Raw genomic sequence first — 22,396 nt, 5'->3', positions numbered from 1 at the left:
ATGTTTTTCCCCATCTGTCCTTCACCTAATTAAAAAGTTGTCAATACATTCTTTCTGGGGCACTGTGAGGTCCCTGATGACATGTGAGGAGGCAGACAGCATTCCAATTCATCTCAAAGGTGTTCAGCAGGTCACGCAAGCTCCTCTACTTCAACCTTGACAAACAATGTAGCTTGCTTTATGCAAAGGGGCAGTGTCAGGCTGGAACAAGTTTGAGCTCTTCAGTTCCAGTTAAGGGAAATTATAATGCTAAGACACAAAGACATTCTAGATAATCATGTGCCTCCAACAAGTTCTGGAAAGGCCTACATATATTGATGATAGTCAGGTGTGCTCAAAGTTTTGGTCATATAGTGTCCAACTTTCGTTGATCAATCCATACACTACCATTACTAACCAACTTCTCTCATATAGCAATAGCAAGCACTGTGGCTCTTTTAATACTCAAAAATGGTTCCTTTGAAACACTTCCAAGTCTATCATAATAAGTACTTTTTTCCCCTCTCCTGAAACAATTAGACCTAGATCTATTTTATGTTCAACTTCAATAATATGACAATTTCCAGTGTATGATTATGATGTCAAGATTCCCAGCAGAGATCCCAACAGCGAATGAGTTTTTTTGAATACAATGAGGAAGTCTGAGGAGTAATTACTTGCCTATTTTCCTCAAGCTGCCACCAGACAAGCAGGGTTATGACTAGATTTTGGTATGATCTCTGTGCTATTTGAACACCCAGTCAAAATCTCATTCCCTTTTTTTAGTCACATCAAGTTGAGGAAAATTAAGTTGCATAAAATTTTCAAATACTGTAATGTCTGTAAGCTCGATACACATCAGTGACTATAGCCAAATTCAATACAGGTGAGTTACTCCTTGATCCATGAAATATCATCCATGTTAATCCATGAAATATCAGCAGGTGTTTGTGTGTCCTGTTGCACTCACGCTGACGTGTTATTAGTTCCACAAGAGGGCAGTCAACTGTTCCTGTACCATTTTCTTTGCATTATGTGTGATTGCCGAGGCTCATGGTTGTGAGTCACTGCAATAAAACGCTGCTGTGGATTATTAGTGAGGTCACCAGCTAGACGTTTACCTATCATTATCATATCTCACGTTCTTCTGATGAGGAAGGACAGCACAGTGATGAACTGATTTGACGTACATGCATTTTTGTGATGTTTGAAGGCTTCATAAGGCTGGAATATACTTGTATTCATCATTTCCATTGTCACACTAATAAGATCATACTTTAAATTAAAAATAGGGATCTTTCTTATATTTTACAATACTCATTCGATGTCTCTCTACAGGAAGCACATCTTTCAGACTCGCCTATTTTTACCTGTTCTGAGATGCTTGGAAAAGGAGGAAATGTAGAAGATTTTTTTCATGTGACAACGATTCCCAGTTTCTATGACTACTGTCGCCAGGCAACGATCAGACAGTGCACCCGCCTCCATCGATTTAAAGAACATAAACCAGGACAGCCATTTTCTGTGTTCCTCGATCTCATCTGGCTCAAATGAGCCAATATTACTTTTACTTTTACTTTTTTTTTTTATAAGTATTTTAGCTGTGTTTAAGTCTTACATGTTTCATTTGTGTCCAGACAGACTTAAATAAACAATGTGTACTTTCAACATATGACATATTTCAACATTTTGTGTGCTAATTTATAAAATACTCTGTTTACTAGGTGTACTCATACATACCCATAGTATTATATTATTGTTATTATACTTATGAAGACCATACATCAGATTTTATAAACAGAAAACCTTATTTAGAGATCAACTTATATGTACTGTATGAAGTTTCATAAATTTCCTTCCTTACAAATAAAGCAACTAACATAACTGAATAGAGACAACATTCACCTTTTAATGCTTAAACATGAATTATTACTATTAAATATTGACTATAAATGAGACACATCTGAAAATCTGAAGTGTTTATGTTATGTTTCATTTTGCACTGGCGCTTCACCTTATTACTTTTGACTACAGGCTCAGATGAGATATATCAGATTTTAGCTAGCTGTCATGTCACTTCACTAATTAGATGGGAGGGGCTAAATTAAAGAAAATCTATTTTAAAAAAAAAATCTGTGAAAATTCTGCCAGGGGGCACGGTGGCTTAATAGTTTTAGTTTTAGTTTTAAGCCATTTGCCTCACACCTCTGGGGTTGGATTTGGGGATTCCTGCCTCCACTCTGTGTGCACAAAGCTTGCAAGTTCGCCCTATGCCTCAGGGGGTTTCCTCTCTGTACTCTGGTTTTCTCCCTCAGTCCAAAAACATGTGTTTTAATCTGATTGTCATTTCCAAAAAAAATCCATAGCATGTGAATGTGCCCTGCGATCTAAGGTGTCCCCTGGGATAGGCTCCAGGCTCAACATGACCCTGTATAGGATAAGCAGTACAGCAAATGGACGGATGGAAATGGAATATTCTACCATTTCTAGCCATATAACTAATCTCTGGTCTGAAATGTTAATAAATAAATGAAATGACATACACACAAGTAATCGATAAGGTGCGACAGAGGATCGACTACAGAAGCCGTAATGGTTCCTGTTTAGAAATCTGGAGTTGCTGTAATTCAGAAAGAAACATGGAAACCTGAGTAACTACAGTAACTCCAGCCGATAATTACTGATAAAAAGTGGTAGGAACAAAAGAACCATGTTTTCTTTCAGCTTTGAGCATCTACCCCTCTAAAAAACAAAAAAGACCCTCTCTGCACTACAATAGGCTTCAGGGTAATATGATGACAGGTTTATATTTAGGAACATTAAATAGTGCTGCTAAATGAGCGTCTTTCTAATGGCCAATACTGATATAATACTATTAGTATGACTAATGACCAGTGTTGGGTGTAATTAAATTACTTTTCCTCTGGAAAAAAGTAAAGTAAGGGATTACTCTTCATTTTTAAGTAATTTGCTTACAGTTACTTATGATGTACTTGCATTACACACTGTACTGAATATAAATTCTAAATTTATCATCTAAAGACAACATCTGTTTTCTAATTTAACCCGGCCCCTTTAAATTTGTTAGCTGTAGGCTTACGTGTGTGTGCACAAGTTTGTGCCAGGTGGCTGTGAAGTCATTCATGTGGCTGTTTTGCTAAATGGAAGTATACCCATTAAGTCTTTGTTGTTAACACATGTAGACAAGAACATCATGGTAAAATATAAGTTATGCCCTGAACACTAAATTCAGGTTATGCAAGTTATGAAGAAAAAATATCAGCCTTTCTCCAAAGCACTACTGAAGCACCTGACCAAGGTTGAGAATTATTTTAAAAAGTAATTTGCAATGAGCGATGCAATTACTTTTCAGACAGAGTAATTAGTCAGTAATTTAAATACAACTTTGACAATGTAATTAGAAATTAGTAAATAATTACATTCTTTTTTAAACAGGAAGAACATCTACATAAAAAATTAGTGTAAATGGTATTCGTGTAAATGCGGTCAATTTTGAAAAATATTCGTATCCTAGTCATGCTCCCGAGTGTGTGTAAATGAAGAAAAAGGAGGGGGTAAAAGGCACACAAGTCCAAAGCAAAGCAGTTATAAGCTGAATCACTGACTTTGGGAACAAAAGGCAGGTCAGGCAGCAACGTAACCTTGCTGTCATCTGGACTAAAATTCAGCTCGCAAGCTAGACTGTGCAGTTGCAACGAATGCGTTCCCCCTTGGCGACTGATATATGCCACCACCGTTGTGTTGCCTGTCCTGACCAGAACGTGAAACCCTTTCAAGAATGGGAGAAAATGTTTCAGGGCCAGAAAGAAAACTCCAAAAGACTTATGTGAAGTTTAGGAAGCTGGGACATCCAGCAACCATTTACCGATCTGCCCTGAAAACATCCCCCCAGCCCATCAGGGATGTATCCATTGTCACTACTTTTCTGAGAGACTCGCTCCTCAGCAGAACCCCTGTCTGGAACACACAGGGGTTTCTCCACTGATGAAGAGCCATTACGCATTCTGAGGATATTCTCATTCTGCGCGCGAGGTGCCAATGAGGACACAGACGCCTTGTACTTGTAACCATCAGACCACATTCCCGCTGTGGTGGTTGAGTTTCCTGCACTTGAACTTGTGGTATTGCTGACCGCAATCCACAGAACACTGTGTGTTGAGGGGGAGCTGAACTGGCCTGAGCACAATTTAGAACCATTTTTTCGCCCAAACTCCACATCCTCCGCTTCTTTACGGGTGGGGGAAAAGACATGGTGGACTTGGGAGAGGACATCACAGGAAACCCTAGGTGGTGTCCGTCCCTCCCATGCAGAGATTGCGTCCTAGGTATCCCTCTTCTTTTTGTTGGAAGGGTTAGTGGACCTAGACTTTGCAGCCACCACCGCGAATGACTGCTTTCCCCATGGATTAGCATTCAAAGCTAATGATGCTCAAGAGATTGCTCGAGAGATTAAGCTAAAGCGACCTCTCGCCCTCAACGGTGAGAGCCATAGTACGGCCGCAGCTTTGCACCACACCATGTAAGGTGCGTAGATTGAGGTCTGTTATGTTAGAGATCTCCTCCCAGACCGCCGGGTTTGGATTGCCAACGTCCAGTTGAGTGCCCAGCTCCTCCAATAACTCTGTTTGGTAGGCCATCAACAGTGAAGTGACGTTAAGTGCCCACATCGTCAATGCTGATGTTTTATATATTTTCTGGTACATGGAAGCGGTGAAGCATTCCATTTTCCAAGGGAGGGAGGGACTGGCAGATGAGAGAGTGGTCCAACTGTTTGGATGCAGGTGGTGAGCCACTGACTGTTTGACCGTGGGAGGGTAAGAGAACCCAAGCCCCTCCATCTCGCTCACATTGAGCGTCAAGTAGCCCTTGAGAAAAGGGTTTATCCCAGGATCGTTTCATTTCTGATATACACGGCAGCAAAGCGGGAAACAGTTGTTTTACCAGGGGAAGGGGAGAAGGGAGCCTTTTCCCGTCTTGGATATCCCATTTAACTCCTGGATCCCCAGGCCAAGCGATACCAAGCTTAGCTGCCGCACGCTTACTAGGTCACAACCCAGCACTGTCAACGCTAAGCCACCACTTTGCATGCTCATGGGCCTGGACGCTTGGGCTGCAGACAGGATAGCATCATACTCCTCCTCATCCAGCTCATCTTGAAGGAAGCAAGCTAACATCTCAGCCTCCTTCTCATCTCTCTCCACCTCATCGCCTGGCACAAGCGGCTGGTGGTCGAAAAGCGGCGTAAACTCAGAGTACTCCAAAAACATAATATCCCCCCACGAAGAAAGATCCCGTGGGGGAGAGGGTTGGACCCCCTTAGCCGAAGGATGGATAGTAGAGAGAAACGAATCGTCTTTAGAAGATGCAGCCACCTGAAGCCTTCTTTCCAAAATCCTGGCCGGCATTACACGACAGTGTGCGCAACTTTCTGCATCCACCAGCACAGCCTGAGCATGCTTGACACCCATGCATGCAATGCACATCGGATGCGGATCCCTGCCTGAGATCATAAATCCACATGGTGCCGATGAGCCCGAGGGGGCATCTTTCCCTTTCTCCGCGGCAACCTTTGACACCGACACGGTGAGTCAGTCTATCCAATAAACTTAGCTCACCTTAACGCGTTAGCTATGATAAGAGACACTGCTAATGAAAGCGAAGTTGAGAAGCTCAGTAACGTGCACAGAATCCACAACAGATTTTAATTGTACTGCATTCCGCAACATCAACCTTGACGGTACATTTGTGAACTGAAGCAGCACAGCCTAGGTTTATGGAAAGCCTTCATGGGGAAGAGAATGAGAATGCCTTTTCGGGGATCAAAGCTGTATATAGGAAGTGGGTGGGCTCCTTGTCATGAGCTGTGATTGGACCGTCCTTCTGACGGATGTGGTGTAATTGGTGCTTCCATAGTCTATCACGCCCGAGGTGTTTCCCATAGTGAGATACCGAGCGATTGTTTGAAAGAGAACTTTGTTATTGGATGATCACTTTAGTAACGCTAGATCTTAATCGACTGGTTGCATGTTATAAAAAAAAGTGCTGATTGCTGAACAAGCTTGGTGATGTTGACATTTAAATGATGGCACAGAAAGCTTGAGTTTTTGAAATACTTTTAATGGACCTCTCAGTAATGGAGAATGGACCTTTGTGTGGGTTTATCAAAGTAAAGGTTCAAGTTCTTGTACATACAATTTCAGTAGCACAGTCAGTAATGTGAATGCAATCTTTGAAAATTGTTCTACCGTTTGAACAGAAAACTGTTTTCCCCAGGTTACTGGAGTTTTCAATTGTACTTCTGCAACTTGTAACAATTTAGTTTAAGATACACAAATATAGCAGGATACCACAAATACTCACAGTAACTGGATTGTCTATACTATCTGACTGAAACTTTTTTTTTTTAAATAGTGGAGCATGCAAACTACATTTGTTCACTCAATGACCTACAGTTTTAACTGTATCAAATGCTATACCTGGCCTTAACTATTATTAAGGCTTTTTTTTTATGATTCTTGTCATTCTCTTTCTGTACTTAGACTAGTTAGACTAATAGACTATTTCATGAAATCCCATATACCTTTCTATTACTCTTGTTTTTTTTTCTGTGCAGGCTCTGGTCCTTCATTTCTTCACTGCCAATCTTACTCCTCTCCCGCTCAATCTTACCTTGTCTCTGTTTTTCACCCTCTCACTCTATCTATGACTCACAAAGCTCCAAGATCGTGACAGGAGCGAGATTTCTGCCTGAAGAACTTTCCGCCATCACGCTCTTTTTCCCGGGGATAGCGTGGTACAAGGTTGGAAAGGAATCGCTTAGCCCGTGTGCTCAGGCTCTCACTGCGACCCCCCGTCGCTCCCTCGGCCCCGCCGACCCCCAAGGACCCCAGGCTTTCTCCTCGTGCTGCCCGCACAACCATCTCCAGAAGCTCTGTGGTGCCATGGTCCAGAGATGCAGACAGTTCCACATAGGGAGATTCATAGAGTGCAGCATTGGATTGAGCCTCTGTGAGACAAACAGACCACTGTGAAATATACAACAACCTTTATAGATATCTTTCTTTCTTTCTTTCTTTCACTCCATGTACTACAATTCCCTTTTATGTCTATGTATGTGAGTCCTGATACTCTACACACAGAAACCCAACAGTGTCCTGATTAATCTAATAACAGACTTGCATCGATAAATAATGAATTTGTTTATACTGATTGAAAATGTCTGATAAGGAATGGAATGCCAGTGAACTGCTAGAAAGGGTTAAAGGTAAAATAGTTTTTTGCATGTTATTATAACCCACTTGTTGTAATAGAGGCATGCAAGTTCTGTATGATAATTAGTAGGCTACATGCCCATCACATATCTGTACTTCAATGTACTGACTTCAGTGCAAGCTCTTTTCCGACTGGAATCTTTACCACTATGTCAATTTGCTTTGGACATATTAACTAGAGTCATATCTACAGCTCATTTTATAGAAGGTAAAAGATGACATAACCTTTCCAGACACTGGAATGCACATCCATTAAAGAAAAAAGACTGGCACGACAGGTTTGGACAGGACTAAAATCATAGAGACGTCTTAATAATTACGTTTGATACCCGACCTCCACATTACTGTCTGGAAGAGGTATAGACAGCTAATATAAAGTAAGTACCACTTGTATGAAGGCGTTAATAGGGTCTGCAAGCAACCTATGCTGGTCCCTGTCAAGTGTCTGTTGCCAGCTCATCTAAGGTATCCATCCTGGCCATTTCTGGGGGCTACACTAATGTACCTCCACTAATCAGCCCAATCCTCACGCTTGTGTATCAGAGACTGCAAGTGGTGGTTAAGCTCAGATATTGTCCTGACCACTCACGTAACCCAAACGCAAGGTTGCTGAGAACCTGATCAAGGACGTTAATAGCTCTGCCCTGTCCAAGTCCTCTAAGAACCCTGTCATTTACAAAACTGCCAAGAGTCCTGCCTCCGTCAAAGCCACTGTATACACTGTCATTCAGCCAGGTGCCTGCTCTGAAAACATGGCTGATAATACCACTGCAAATACCAAAAACAGACACAGGGCCACCTCTTTGTCTTTTGGTGGTTCTAAATGTCATGATTCATGCATTAACAAAGGATTGTGTCCTGACAAATCCTGCCCTATTGTCCCTTTGGCATTCCGCTTTCCTTATATGGTTTATACTTCCTGTTCTTTCTCCATGCTGTCTTGATAGTTGATTAGTTAAACCTATTGTCTGTTATCCCTGTCTCTCATGAACTCTCAATGTTACGTGCATAATTAGAGATAGCGCCAATCTGAAATCCATTGGTATTTATCAGCAGAAAATATTGGATCAGATTATGAGAAGAAAAAAAAAGATTTAATCCAAAAAAATCGACTTGTTTATTTACTAAATATTCTTCCAAGACATATTTACCTTGTCAAGTTCTGGCCTATTTTTGTCTCCTGGTATTAGGATTTGACTATTATAAACACACTTTAATAAACACACGTGCACAGACATTTTACAGCACTTGAGTCTTCAGAAATTACCTCTGAACCATGGACCAGTTATTGTCCATCAGTGAAGACGTGCAGTCTTTACAAAGTGTGAAATAACAGTTATATCCCTTTATTGTTTTTATGTATTATGTTTAGTTAATTCATTACTGTTATATTGAATCAAGTACAGTTGAGGTCATAAGTTTACATACACCTTGCAGAATCTAGAAAATGTTAATAAAAATAAAAAAAGAGGTATTATAAAAACTGCTCTGAATAAGCTATTTCACATAACAGATGCATTAAGAGCCAGGGGGATGTAAAGTTTTGAACAGGGTGATAGGTGTGAATTGTTATTATTGACATTGCTTCTGTCTCCACTTTACTGATTTTTTTCCAGTCTTGTCTCTTCAGTTTGACCTTGAGCATTGCAATACCAAGATGCTCAGGAATCCATCTGCCTGCTGAGACGTATTATCATGACAATACACTTGCATGTTAGTTAGTTACAGTTACATTTAAATAACGCTTTTCTAGACACTCAAAGCGCTTTACATAGTACACCTGCCACACACCAGCTATTATCGGAGAGGAGAGAGTGATGTAGCCAATTCAGAGATGGGGATTATTAGTGGGCCATGATGGAGAAGGGCCAATGGGAGATTTTGCCAGGACACCAGGGTTATACCCCTACTCTTTCCTGGGATTTTTAATAACCACAGAGAGTCAGGACCTCAGTTTAATGTCTCATCTGAAGGACGGTGCTGTTTTTACAGTATAGTGTCCCTGTCACTATACTGGGGCATTAAACCCCACACAGACCATAGGGTGTGCACCCCCTGCTGGCCTCACTAATACCACTACCAGCAGCAACCTTAGTTTTCCTCAGGAGGTCTTCCATCCAAGTACTGGCCAGGCTCAACCCTGCTTAAATGGGAAACCAGGTGAGAACTGCAGGGAGATATGGCTCTGGCATTATGCATGTGTTTATATTCTGTTGCAACGTAGTCTTGTGGACATTCTAGCAAATGGAAATTGAAGAATGCAACATTATTATCTACAGTATACCTTAATAACAAGACCTTTAGGCCAAGGAAATGTTTAGATCTGTGTTCTCAAATCCATTTGTAGCTCTCATGACTACTACTAAGACATGACACTGGGTCTTATGAAGTGTCCTGAAGTGCTGATTTTTTTTTTGTCTGCTTCTGCAGTATTATTATTATTAATTACTGCAGAGCCCTATATATTGCCAATGTTGGCATGCGTGTCAAAATTAAGTTACTGAATCCCAAAAGGATGCTCTCATACCCCAAGATACATTTAGCCTTGTCTGTCTAGCAGCATTTTTTTTTTTGGATGACTAGAGCCAGCTTGGATGTCTGCTAGTCTACCATCATGCTCCAGTATCCAGAGACAACTTGTCTAACTTGCTTCGAAGACCACTGTCTTTAATTATTTTGGGTGCTTTTGTAGCTTGGAAATCGGGTAAGCATAATCTAGATGAGAGAGCATCTGTGAAATTATAACTAGTTTAGGAGCGTGACAATTGTTTTAAATCCCACATTCCGTCTCTCGTTGTGAGTCATCCTCACTTTGCCCTGTAAACACTACACACTGAGTGCAGGGTAATAGAGTTGTGCCTTTCCAGGTGAAAAACCTCATTATGAAACTTCACCTCTACCTTCACACACACACACACACACACACACACACACACACACACACACACACACACACACATAGAGAGAATGATACTCTTAAAATCCTGTCATAAGGAGAATGGTAGCTATACAGTACAAAGCCGGTGATCTAGGGGAAAAGACTACACAGCTCGTGTTTGAAGTGGGAACATTATGGTTTCCTCCAACACCTCCAAATGCAATTAACCCCAAATGTCATTCCACAAGCTGCAGGCAGAGTTACATGATAATACTAAGAATGCTGATCCTGTCCTCACCTAAATTAGTCTGTGATGCAGACACACTCTGTCCGTCTCCCCTAACGATACACATATCCACAGACACAAACACACGGATGAACAACCTCATTATGATGCATTAGCTGACAACGTAGACCCAAAGGGATAAAAATACCGCCCAAACCCTACAGACACACAGTTAAGATTGCATAACAGGCACAATCCCGAATGTCCGTGAGTGTGTGTATACAGGTCTGATCTTCACTTCATTGTGTTTTCCTACGTGGATAAAAATGTCTAAAAACACAGGTGAAGAAAACAATATGTGTGTGTACGTACGTGTGTGAAAAAAAAATCATCACATTAAATCCTCCCACACAGAGTAGATACTACTGTCCTCCACCAGTGTGCGTTCATAAATCTGCCAACATCCAAATCCTCCAGCTGGATACATGGGACACATACACACACACACACTGAAACGAACACACACAAACAAGCAAGCATACACCAATACATACACACAAACACGCACCGAGCCAAAGACAAGACAGAGGGAGGAGAGAGTCTGAGAAGCATAAGCAAAGGGAAAGAGATTCAACGGCGGGAAGAAATCGAAAGACTATCAGTAAAGAGTGGCAGTGCGAATAGACCTTCAGGCATTTGGAAGTACAGTAAATAAACATAACCTACACAAAGACCAAGCTACACAAAAATCTAGATTCAAGCCCCATAGCTGGCAGACACTTTAAGAAATTGAATTAGGTTGCATCTACATTTGAACACCTCGGCTCTGGATCAAGGGTCCAGACATCTCTTAAGCTCGCTATTTGACTTGTGCTGTACTATAAAACCGTTTAAGCTGTTGACACGGGTTCAAAGAAATGCAGTACCAGTTTATATCCAGCTCTTATATTTGACAGTGCTTTTTAAATTCCCATCCTGCGAACAAGGGTGGACCATGTGACCATTTGATAAGGAAGATTTTTTTCTCGCTGTGATAAAAAAAATAAATAAAAAATAATGTGACATCCTGTCCTGTCACAGTGAAACATCTACTTAAACATCAGTTTAGCATGCTAGCATTGCATTCTATCACCTTGCTCGTCTTAAATTAATGTAAAGAATTTGTAAACACGTCCTTAATTGTCGGCTACGCAAAGGATCTGACTGGGAAATGAATTAAATGAAAATGTTTAGATGTGTTTTTTTTTTTTGTGCTGAAAAAAATGAAGCAAATCAAGTCTAATTGATTTAAATCGACATATTGGCAAAGATTCCATACTTTGTGGGAAAAGAATACCTTTTGTTTTGCACTTTTCGTTTAAAGAATCTCTAGCAAGAAAGCTGAAACCGAAGCAAAGTGAAGTACAGTATTGGTTGATATAGCAACACTGTTATCTTTCTAATACAGCAGTGAGAGTGTCCGGTCTAAAGGACGTACCCTCCGTGCTGACCTCTCGTGAGCGGACCAAGTCGCTCTTGTTGCCCACAAGGATGATGGGAGTTTGAGGTTGGTTTTCCCTGAGAAGGAGGCGGAGCTGAGCCGTGCGGTGAAAGCTGCGTCGGTCTGTCACCGAAAACACCAACACACATACTTCACACACCAGCATGGACAGATCCTGTCAGACACAGAGAAGCAGTAGGTTATACTCTGATTATACAAGTAATAATAATAATAGTAATAATAATTCATTAGATTTACATAGCGATATATATTTACTTTCTAGGAACTCAATGTCAATGGACATTGTATGGAAGAAATCTCCTCAACCACCACCAGTGTGTAGCATCTACTTGGATGATGCGACGGCAGCCATAGTGCGCCAGAAGACCCACCACACACTAGATATTGGTGGAGAGGAGAGGAGAGCGATGTAGCCAATTCAGAGATGGAGATTATTAGGGTGCCATGAAAAATAAGGGCCAATGAGGAATTTCACCAGGGTTTATACACCTACTCTTTTATGAGCAGAACCTTGGTTTAACATCTGTTTTTACAGTATAGTGTCCCCATCACTATACTGGTGCATTAGGACCCACACAAGTGAGCACCACCTGCTGGCTTCACTAATACCCCTGCCATCAGCAACCTTAGTTTTCCCCATGAGGGGTCCTATCCAGGTACTGGCCATGCTCAACCCTGCCTAGCTTCAGTGGGAAATCATGCAAGAGCTGCAGGGTGATATGGCTCCAGTTAATAATGGGCAGAATTCTGCCTGGTATTATAAAACATACAGTATATTATGAATAGCTGATATAGTGGATCCAGACAATGACTGTAGCAGTGGTGTCCTAGTACCATGGCTGACTAATTTATTATTTTAGATTATGTATTTATCTTCTCCCAGTTTAGTCATTGTCAATTGTTATTCTATTACCTCTGAGTCTCTCTCTAGCAGGAAAGCCACCAATTAAGAAGCCTAAAGGTTCACACATTTTCTCTGATTGTAAAGCCACCAGTATATCTTTTTGAACTTGCACTTATACAAAATCGGGCAACTAAAGATGCTTGGAGGAGAGCACTACCTGCACTATATTCTGTTCATGTGAACAAGCAGATGTCCTTGATTACCAAACAACAAGCAGGCTTTTACCACAGATGGCACCATTGAGATAGGAACCGGTGATCTCTGGACGATAGGCGAAATTTTTAACAAGTAGTGTGTGTGTATATATATACACTGTATATATTTTAGAGAATACTTGATTTAAAAATGTATTTTTTGAAGAACAGATTATCAGTGGCAGTATCATTGGATTATACTTGAACTAGACACAGGTCTTTGAAATGCTGTAGACACCGGTGACTTATTTATAATTAACTAATAAACTGATTCACATTAGAGTAAGAAAAGGACAGAACTGTGCAGCCCACTGGTTGTCAGTCATGCCTCTCTGACACATTTTCATTGCATGTTTCTTTAAAAACTTCACTAATGCGACTGAAGCCACATATATGTTTATCTCACCAACAGCCTTTTCTTTTTCTTCCTCCAATTTTTTTTTCCGATACAGTACCTTTTTGACTGCATCACTTAAGGGCAGTATTTCAACCATGCAAATCCAACCCAGTCTCACAACAAAAAAAATAAAACGTATCTGCAGGGTGTCAAACTTTCACCCGAATGCTTCGGATGAGACATTCTGCTGCAATGTATTTTAACCAAGCTAACCTGTATCACTATACTAGTTGAATATATATATATATATATATATATATATATATGTAATAAATACATTTACCTGTTTTTTAATTTTTTTATAATGAGTGTTGCCCATTTACCGGGTTCATGAATCATCTCCTCTTCCTGGCAAACACAATCAGGCTTGCAAGTCACATGGTAACGCCCCACGGTAATGCAGGTTTTCAAAATGTGGAAAGTCTCTGTATTCCCAGAAGCCTAAAGAATTTACCGCCTAAAAAGTAATTGCATGTTGAAAATACCCATGTTACTGTACAATGTGTCCACATAACTTTCAAGCCTGATCGTGTTTACCAAGAAGACGAGATGTTTCCAGAGCGGTAAGTTTGATATGTCTCTACATAACCTGTAATTCAGTAATATTTATACTTTTTTTTTGTTTTCTTTTTTACTGAGATGGATTTATTAAGGCATAGGTGTCAGTGCAATCCAAACTGCCCCTTTGCTGATTCATTCTTTGTTTTTTTTATATTTTTTTAAAAATAAATTTCACATAGTGGCACCTTTTAAAAGCTTAAACCAAACCTGGTTTTCCATCAGTTCATACATTTTTGATGGTACAGCTGCGCTCCTCTTTAACATGCAATACAATACACCTTACATTTAAATAAAGAGGAAAATTCTCTTTATTTATATCCTCTCTATCCACACTCTTACTTACTTGTGTGGAAGGACTGACAACATTACAACAAACATCACAACGATGCTTTTTATATAATATAATATACTCGATTTTGATCAAATACTCATACCAAGCCTAACACTACTGTGAATGACTCAGCGTGAATTAATTTAACGAGTAAGGACTGAGACAGAAATCTCACGAGATTACTCACCTCTGCCCTATATGCAAATGAGAATCTATTGTATATGAGACAGCTCCATTTATTTCTTAAAAAAAGAAAGCAGGAAATCTTCTGTCCAGGAAAATTAGGTGTCCAATTTAATGTTTAAAGGAAATATACTGTTCATATACAGTACATATGGGTCTGGCATTGTGAATGTTCCACTGTGCTGTCTATACAGCTTTATCTAATGCCCAATCACAGCATGTTTTTCTCTTTTCTATATCGCTGTCGCACACATTTTCTACAGGCCATTTTTCTTTTAAGTATGTTTCTTCAGTTTCCTGCAGAGAAAAATGTCATTACAGGCCTACAGAGTGAAAGTGCTGCTTTGCTCTGCTATTCATTATCGCTTTATACCACTGACCCCGACATCTGTGGAAATAATCCATATATTATAATATGAAGGACAAAAATCGACGCAATGCTAGCTGGGAAATTGTTTTCTTCTTCTGTTTTTACCACAAGCCCCGCTCTACTACTACTACTACTACAGTCACTCTACATTTCAATTTACAATCATCTAAAAATTTAAGACACTCATTTACAAGCATACGAGTAAAAAATATTAGTAATAATTAACTGAATTTATATGCTGTATATTGTGAAGCAACATGAATTCAATCAACTAAGCATGCAGGATGTGTTTGTTTAATGAGGCAAACAAGTTAATACCAGCCGAACAAGGCAGTAAAATAGAATAGATAGAATAGGCAGTAAAATATAATAAAATAGATGCTAATCATATTTCTGTTAGCAATGCTTATGTAATGTAGTTACACACTGTAGATTCAATTTCAAGAAAAGAAACAGGTCTGGCCAAAGACATCATGCAGTTTGTTTCATCATATTAGGAGAAGCACAGTTCATGGAGGACTTTAAGATGCATTTCTTTTTCAAAGGCCCACTGATAGAAGAATGGATCGGCCACATTTACAATGTACATACATACATATATATGTATACATATATATATATATATATACATACATATATAGATATATAAATACACATCCATTTATTTTCTGTTCCGCTTATCCTACATAGGGTGGAGCCTATCCACAGTCTGGAGCCTATCCCAGGGAGCACGGTAACTTGGGCCGCAATGCGGGGGACACCCTGGACAGGGTGCCAACCCATCACAGGGCACAGGGGTCCATCCTGGGGCTGGTTCTCTTCTGTTTGTACATCCTTGGTAACATTATACTTCTATACTGACAATTCACACCTGTATCTCCTATTAAGATCTAGGGATTTCCTACATCCTCTCCTGGACTGTCTTGAGGCCATTAAAAGCTGGATGGCAAATAGTTTCCTCCAGTTTAACATCGACAAAACTAAAGTAATCATCTTTTGGTCCTTCTAAGACCAGAAGCTGTCTCACCAACAAGGTAGGCCACCTCATCCCATATCTAAAGTCATATGCAAAAATCCTAGGTGTTATTCTTGATAACTCTGCCTTGACAAACAAATCAATTCTGTCATAAAAAAAAAAAATGCCGACTACTAGTTAAGAATTATTCCTGAACTCAAATCATTTATGTCTTTCCATGATTACATCACACCTTTATTACATCACGACTGGACTATTCCAATTCTCGATGCCTTCTCCAGTCCTTACGAACATGCTTGCAGATGGTCCAGAATGCATCTGCAAGACGGTTAACTGGTACTAAAAGCATGATCACATTACCCCAGTTCTGGCCTCCCTTCACTGGCTCCATGTCCTTTTTAGAATTCAGTTTAAGGTCCGGCTGATTGTTTTTTAAGGCTCTTAATGGGCAGGCCCCACATCATACATCACAGACCTAATCCATTTGCATTCAGATTTGAGGTCTCATGTCTCAAACTAAAGGTGATAGAGCCTTTGCAGTCGCTGCTCCACGCCTGTGGAACCAGTTGCCATTTGACATTAAAAGTGCTCCTTCCATATCTGCTTTTAAATCTAGGCTCAAGACACACTTATAATAAATGTAAAAAAATAAATGTGTTTATTCTGATACTTATTACAGTATATCTTAACATTCAAAATGATAGATATTGCTTAATCTGTTTAAAGACAGAACTTTTGATTACTCCAGCAATTCCCAAACAAGGCATCAGTGAAAATTTGGTTACTACTCCTATTTCCTTTTATGACAAATCTCTCAAAATTTTACAACCATGTGACTGGTAGTATACTCGTGCTTAGATTTATGAAGAGGAATAGAAAACCTTCGACATTCACACTTACAGTGCAGAGAAAGCAACCTGTTTTAGATATACACCTTTCAAAATCTCACCTGTCTCCAGTTATCAAAGAGAAAGATGGTGCTCTCCTCGTTGTCCACGGTAACGGTGCGAACGTAGCCCTCGCCTGTGAGATACACACAAACACGCAGAAACAGCCGTGACCCAAGAGAGAACAGCTCCTGGGAGACTGGTGTTTTTTCTTCTCTCGCTGGGTGCTTATGTAACTGCAATAAGACCCCTACTGTGTACAAAACATCTTTGGCTGTTCTCTGCAATGCTATTTTAACAATCAAGTTCATGCTTCTGGTCTGTATTTACAAAAGAGGTTGGGGAGGCCATATAAAAGGCATCTTTTTTTTTTTTTTTTTTTTAAAAAAACAACAAATAATGACTTCCACAGATTGTACTGGTATCTAATAGAGTATGACCTATTTGTCTAAATAGACCAATATTTGAGGTCTGAGGTCAATTTTTCCATTGAAAAATGTCTTCATCATCATCATCATCATCACCATAGGTACCATTTAGGATTAAACATTACTATGAAAAGTCACACTGCAATATCATAGGGATAACTATTTGAAAAAATATTTAGATGGTGAAGTAAGGCACCCAGGATTAAGCTGGAGGTCCTGAGTAACTACATAATATTGAGTTTTTAGTCATCTAAATTAAAAACGCCAGCGCTACTAGATTCTAAAGAGCTAAATGCATGTCATTAATGTCAATTCTACATCGTTAGTTTCACACAGGCGCTTATTACAATTGTGCTGTTCAGCTGAATCTCAATTGGAGCTGTACTGACTGTGTAATGTACTGAATAGATGACACAATGCCACCATGTTAGGAAGTCATTTGGAATTTGAACTACTAACTATGTGATTTTACAAATCAACAAGAAGAAACCATGACTGGGTAATATATAAAAATGAAACCGAAGCATTCAGTTAGAGCAATGAATATCACTAATGTGTGTCGTCTCAGAAATGGTAAAAATATCTAAGCATCATTCTTGGTCTCAGCCAATAACTTTACAGCATGATTATTGTATATGCAAAGCATGATATATGGCAGTGGTCGCTAACCCTCTTAAGTGAAATCTACAGTACCTTCCTGCAGGTTTCATCTCCAACCAAAACCTGTTTAAGTTGATCAAGAACTTCTTAAAGCAATGGTTAGATGATCAGGTGGGTATGATTCTGGTTGGAGCTAAACTCTTCAGGAAGGTAGATCTCCAGAAAGACGGTTGGTGACCACTGATATATGGTATAACATGTTAGCCCTAGTTTCCAGTTTATGCATTATCGTAGTAAATCGATGTACCATCCGAGTCCACAGATGCAGTTCTGTCCATTTCCCCGGTGAGGGCGATAGCGAGCGACGTTTTCCCCACTCCGTTCTGGCCGAGCAGGGCGATCCTGAACGGGCCTCCCTGTCTCTCTTCCACATCAGCACCCACAACCTCATCCTGCACTGGGACAAAGCTAACTGGAGGAGGCGATGTTGCTTCAGTTACTCCAATTCCTGGCGTCCAGTCACAGTCATCATTGACTGCTTCTTCCCTTCGGAGCTGATATTTGAACGGAACAGGAGTGCTTCCTCTTCGAAGTGGCGGGGCACTGGACAGAGTCATGCTATGCAAATTGGAAAAAAAAATAAATAAATAATAGTGCTGGGTGAAACTGTAAAGCCCAGGCGAAAGCTCAAAACTGATTATTTGGCATAGTTAAGCAGGAAAGATAGATAGAGGATGGGTATCAATATCGGTTGATTCTTATGGTTTCATAATCCTTATCGGAAAAGACAAAGTAGTATCATGTCATCTGTACTTACTAGTACAAATAACATGGAAACCATGTATATAATGTGGCTGAGAAAACCTGTTTGGAAATCTATGGGTTGTGACAGCCTGTTTTTCTTTATATGGACGTCCTTTTATAGAGATACAGGACTCTCAGATGCCTGTCTAAGGATGCTAATGTTACCTAGGTATTTATTTACACGCGAGTTGATATTATCTTCACTAATCCGGTGCAACAAATATTTGGTTCTTTTATTATCTACTGTATAATAAATAACTCGATGCCTTTAAAGTCCTAGTGAAGTGCCTTGAGTGTTATTCGATGTGTTGACATAATTTCCACTGAAACAGGAAGTCAAGGCAGGAAGGCGGGACAGATCAACAGGCGCCGCCTCCTTTTTATACAGCCAATGGTGTGTAGGTTATCGCACAGCCCGGGCTAAATCGTACTCGACAGTTAATACCATGGAAAAATGCCTGTCACAAAGCCTTGAGCTGGTACAAATTTCTCCTTCTTCAGAGCGAATGAATTCAAGCCATTTCCTTCTTAACCAACTTACAGTTGGAAAATTCACGTGTTCAAACAGCCAAAGTCCAATTTATGACCCATGCTTGCTGATATGATTTTAACAACAGCAACTCTGGCAAGGTGGTTTTTAGCATTTTTTGGGCGGGGCACTTCAGATTCTAGACTGCATTTGATTGGACAGAAAATCTGATGATGAGCTGAAGTGCAGAATGATGTCATCAAAATCGTTGCTCCGTATCGGTGGTAGAGACAGACTATAAATTTTGAACACATAAATCTTCTAAATGCGAATTGCGTCAGTATTTTGGAGCACACTCGCTTATAGATCACCTTAACGTGAAGCATCTTCATACTAAAAGCAACAAAACTTAAATTTACATTTCATGAGGACTTTAATAAATAAACAGCCCACTTCATCGGTTTGTGTACACGGGGCGGAAATGAGGGACGGGCTCAAGAAGTTAAATAATGTATTCAAATCCACCAACTTAACAGCTAGAGACCTAATGTTGACTAATTTGGATTGTCTAATGCACCCTTTACAGATAAGAAAAGGAAAAATCACAGTGTCTTATATAACGTATACTATAAAATAAAACAAACCCTTAAGGAAATACATCTTGTGTCTAGGACATCTAATAAGAGCTCTCGCAGCCAGCATTAGAGCAAAGGTGCTCACCTTTAGAGGTTTAACGGTGCATTAAGTAAGATTAGTCTTTCTGTTTTTTTGTTCGACATTTGAATGATTCCCGGCCATGTTGACAAAGCTCCACCTCCAGGATCTACGCTGGCCTGTAGATTCGAGTGTCTACAAAATGACTGACAGGAGGCGCATACAAACACAAACAAACAAGCATTCCGGACCAGAAGTCAGTTTTCCGAATGGGTTTTTTTCAGCGATTTAATGCACTTTTGCTAAAACCATGGCTTAATCTTTTGTTGTTGTTTTTTTTTTTTTTTATCATGTTCTACATGTCTTTCAGGCTATTTGTACACGTAAGGAATGAAAGAAAAGATTTTTTAAAAATGACATTAAATGTCTATACAGCATTCGACAGAGCTCTCCACACTATGCGCAATAATGGATGCTTATCTCAGCCTATCCACCGTGTGCATGTGATGTTGATCGACACAACAGAGATACTGCATGGGAACAGGATGCCATCACGCCTGTGATGTTTCATATAACTTGCCAACTATTGCTTGCACAGTCGGTTCAGTCGCTTTGAGGATTTCAGTATCCGATCAGCATTAAGTACCAAGATCATACAGGGGGAAAAAATGTGTTTGTTGCATCTCAAATTTGTCCATGTTGTGCAGCACGTACTAACCTAATTAACGTAAATGTTCTGATCTGGACATTAAAATGTTCCTCCACCATCAACAATGTCCTGTAGTGTAAAATAGTGCATGTTCTGTCATTTAGATCAGAATTAAAACATATTAGTGATTAAGTGCAAAAACAAAACTGACCTTGGGCTGACCTGACAGAGGTTTTACATTTAAGGTTAAATCACGTCCAAAAACAAGCAGCTCCCACACAGGAAGCAATGGATGAAATGGAATCAACCGTGATTCAGTTCAAGCGTGTGGTCGTCTAATTCATGCTGATGCGCACGGAGCGTCAGCGTTTGTGACTCACCTTCTGTTGCTGTTGGTGGTCCCACACCTAAACATTTCAGTTTTCAAAACCGATGCTTAATCTCACCTGTATACTGTAGATCTGATACCTGCTGATGTAATCACAAACACTACCCCGTACTCATCCGAGGACTCATTCACAGTCTGCTCATACTGAACATCCATCCTTTCTACACACTTACTACTGTCTGCCAGAAGAGTAATGATTTATAATCACACTATCAAGTGTGGAGGGCATGGTCGCTTTGTGGTTAGCACATTTGCTTAGCAAATGCCCCGAGTTCCCGTGATTAGGCTCCAGGATCCACCACGACCCTGTGTACGATAAGCGGTACAGAAAATGGAAAAATGGATGGATTGGATTGGACGGACTATCCGATCCGATGTCACCCATAATAGGATTCCTGGGTTGTGTTTTGATTTCTTCTTTAATTTCATGTCCATGTAGGGAGTTTTTCCTTGGCACTTCATCACTCCTGGCTTGATCATTATTCAGAGAGCTAAACCTATATCTGGATTTCTGTAAAGCTACTAGATCATATTGGTGACACTGTCCGAAAAAAATAACATGGAACTGATGTGAGTTTTTACTTTTGATGGTTAGGACAGATCAGGAGAGAGAGAGAGAGAGAGAGAGAGAGAGAGAGAGAGAGAGAGTGAGAGAGAGAGAGAGAGTGAGAGAGAGAGAGATGTCCTCCATCATAACATGCAGGTTAATTCCTTCAGAATTAAAGGACTATGATGAAGATGTGAGCTCAAAGAAACATTACAACCAGGCTTTTACCTGTTACCTAACTGAGAGAGAGAGGTGGGGGGGTGGGGGGTCCAGGGGAAGTTATAACCTCTCTCCCTGTCTCAAAAGAACAATAATAGTGACCTTACCTCTCCAATTACCCATCTCCCTAAAACTTCACCTCCATAACCTCCTCCTTGTAAACAGTAACTTCACCACAATTCATATATCAAATGTTCACTATATATATATATATATATATATATATATATATATATATATATATATATAGTCTATAAACAGAGAAGGCTAGATGGAGGAGCTTACATGTTTGTTTTTAAAAACCCGCCTACCTCGACCGAGGACCTCCAAAACACCCATCAGAGATGCTCTCGCTCCGCGCGTCTCCCTCCGTCTTGCACTTCAGTTTGGAGAGCGTCGAGCGCGCTCCCCGCCCTATAATGATGCGCGCTCCCGCGGGCGCGCACACGCCCATTCCGCCTACTTGGGATCCACCTGATCCGCGCTCACGACTCGCCGCCGCACCTCTCTCTCTCTCTCTCTCTCTCTCTCTCTCTCTCTCTCTCTCTCTCTGAAGAAAGAAGAATCAATTGTTATTTTATTGCCAAAAAAAAAATTACATCTATAATCTAACCTTTAAAGATTAATAAATCATACACCAGCAAATTATACAGATGTTTTCATGTATATATTTGTTATATATTGTTGGGGAAGAGAGTGTGTTTGTCTTAACTACCCACCAGTAATATGTTTGTTTTTTTTCTCTTTCATACATTCTAGAAATATTCTGAAATGTTCTAGACACCTCGTTATTTAGATAAGTTTTTACAGCCTAGAATCAGTAGGGGGCAGCAGAGCCCACAAGAGTCTGATACAAGATGATTTTGATGACCCAGGTGACCCAACACGGTTTTTTACAAATCAGTTGAATTTGCCACTCATACGAGGAATGTGTTTTGTAATTGCACGAGTAGCTTACT

The 22,396-nt window shown here is 40.1% G+C and overlaps 1 protein-coding gene across 1 annotated transcript; it reads right to left on the bottom strand.

Annotated features, from left to right (window-relative positions):
- Nucleotides 1-5,780: 5,780 nt before the first annotated feature.
- On the bottom strand, nucleotides 5,781-21,815 carry LOC128620454 (GTP-binding protein REM 2-like). The gene is made up of 5 exons (XM_053645478.1): nucleotides 21,749-21,815; nucleotides 18,015-18,325; nucleotides 16,742-16,815; nucleotides 11,853-12,030; nucleotides 5,781-7,006 (listed from the first exon to the last, which is right to left on the bottom strand). The coding sequence occupies exons 2-5, from the start codon at nucleotides 18,322-18,324 to the stop codon at nucleotides 6,708-6,710; spliced, it is 861 nt and encodes a 286-aa protein (XP_053501453.1). The 5' UTR covers nucleotide 18,325; nucleotides 21,749-21,815; the 3' UTR covers nucleotides 5,781-6,707.
- Nucleotides 21,816-22,396: the final 581 nt, after the last annotated feature.

Source organism: Ictalurus furcatus, chromosome 2, assembly GCF_023375685.1.
Source record: "Ictalurus furcatus strain D&B chromosome 2, Billie_1.0, whole genome shotgun sequence".
NCBI classification, from domain to species: domain Eukaryota; kingdom Metazoa; phylum Chordata; class Actinopteri; order Siluriformes; family Ictaluridae; genus Ictalurus; species Ictalurus furcatus.
Note: the sequence above shows the minus strand (reverse complement) of the source record. Positions and strands in the feature narration are given on the sequence as shown.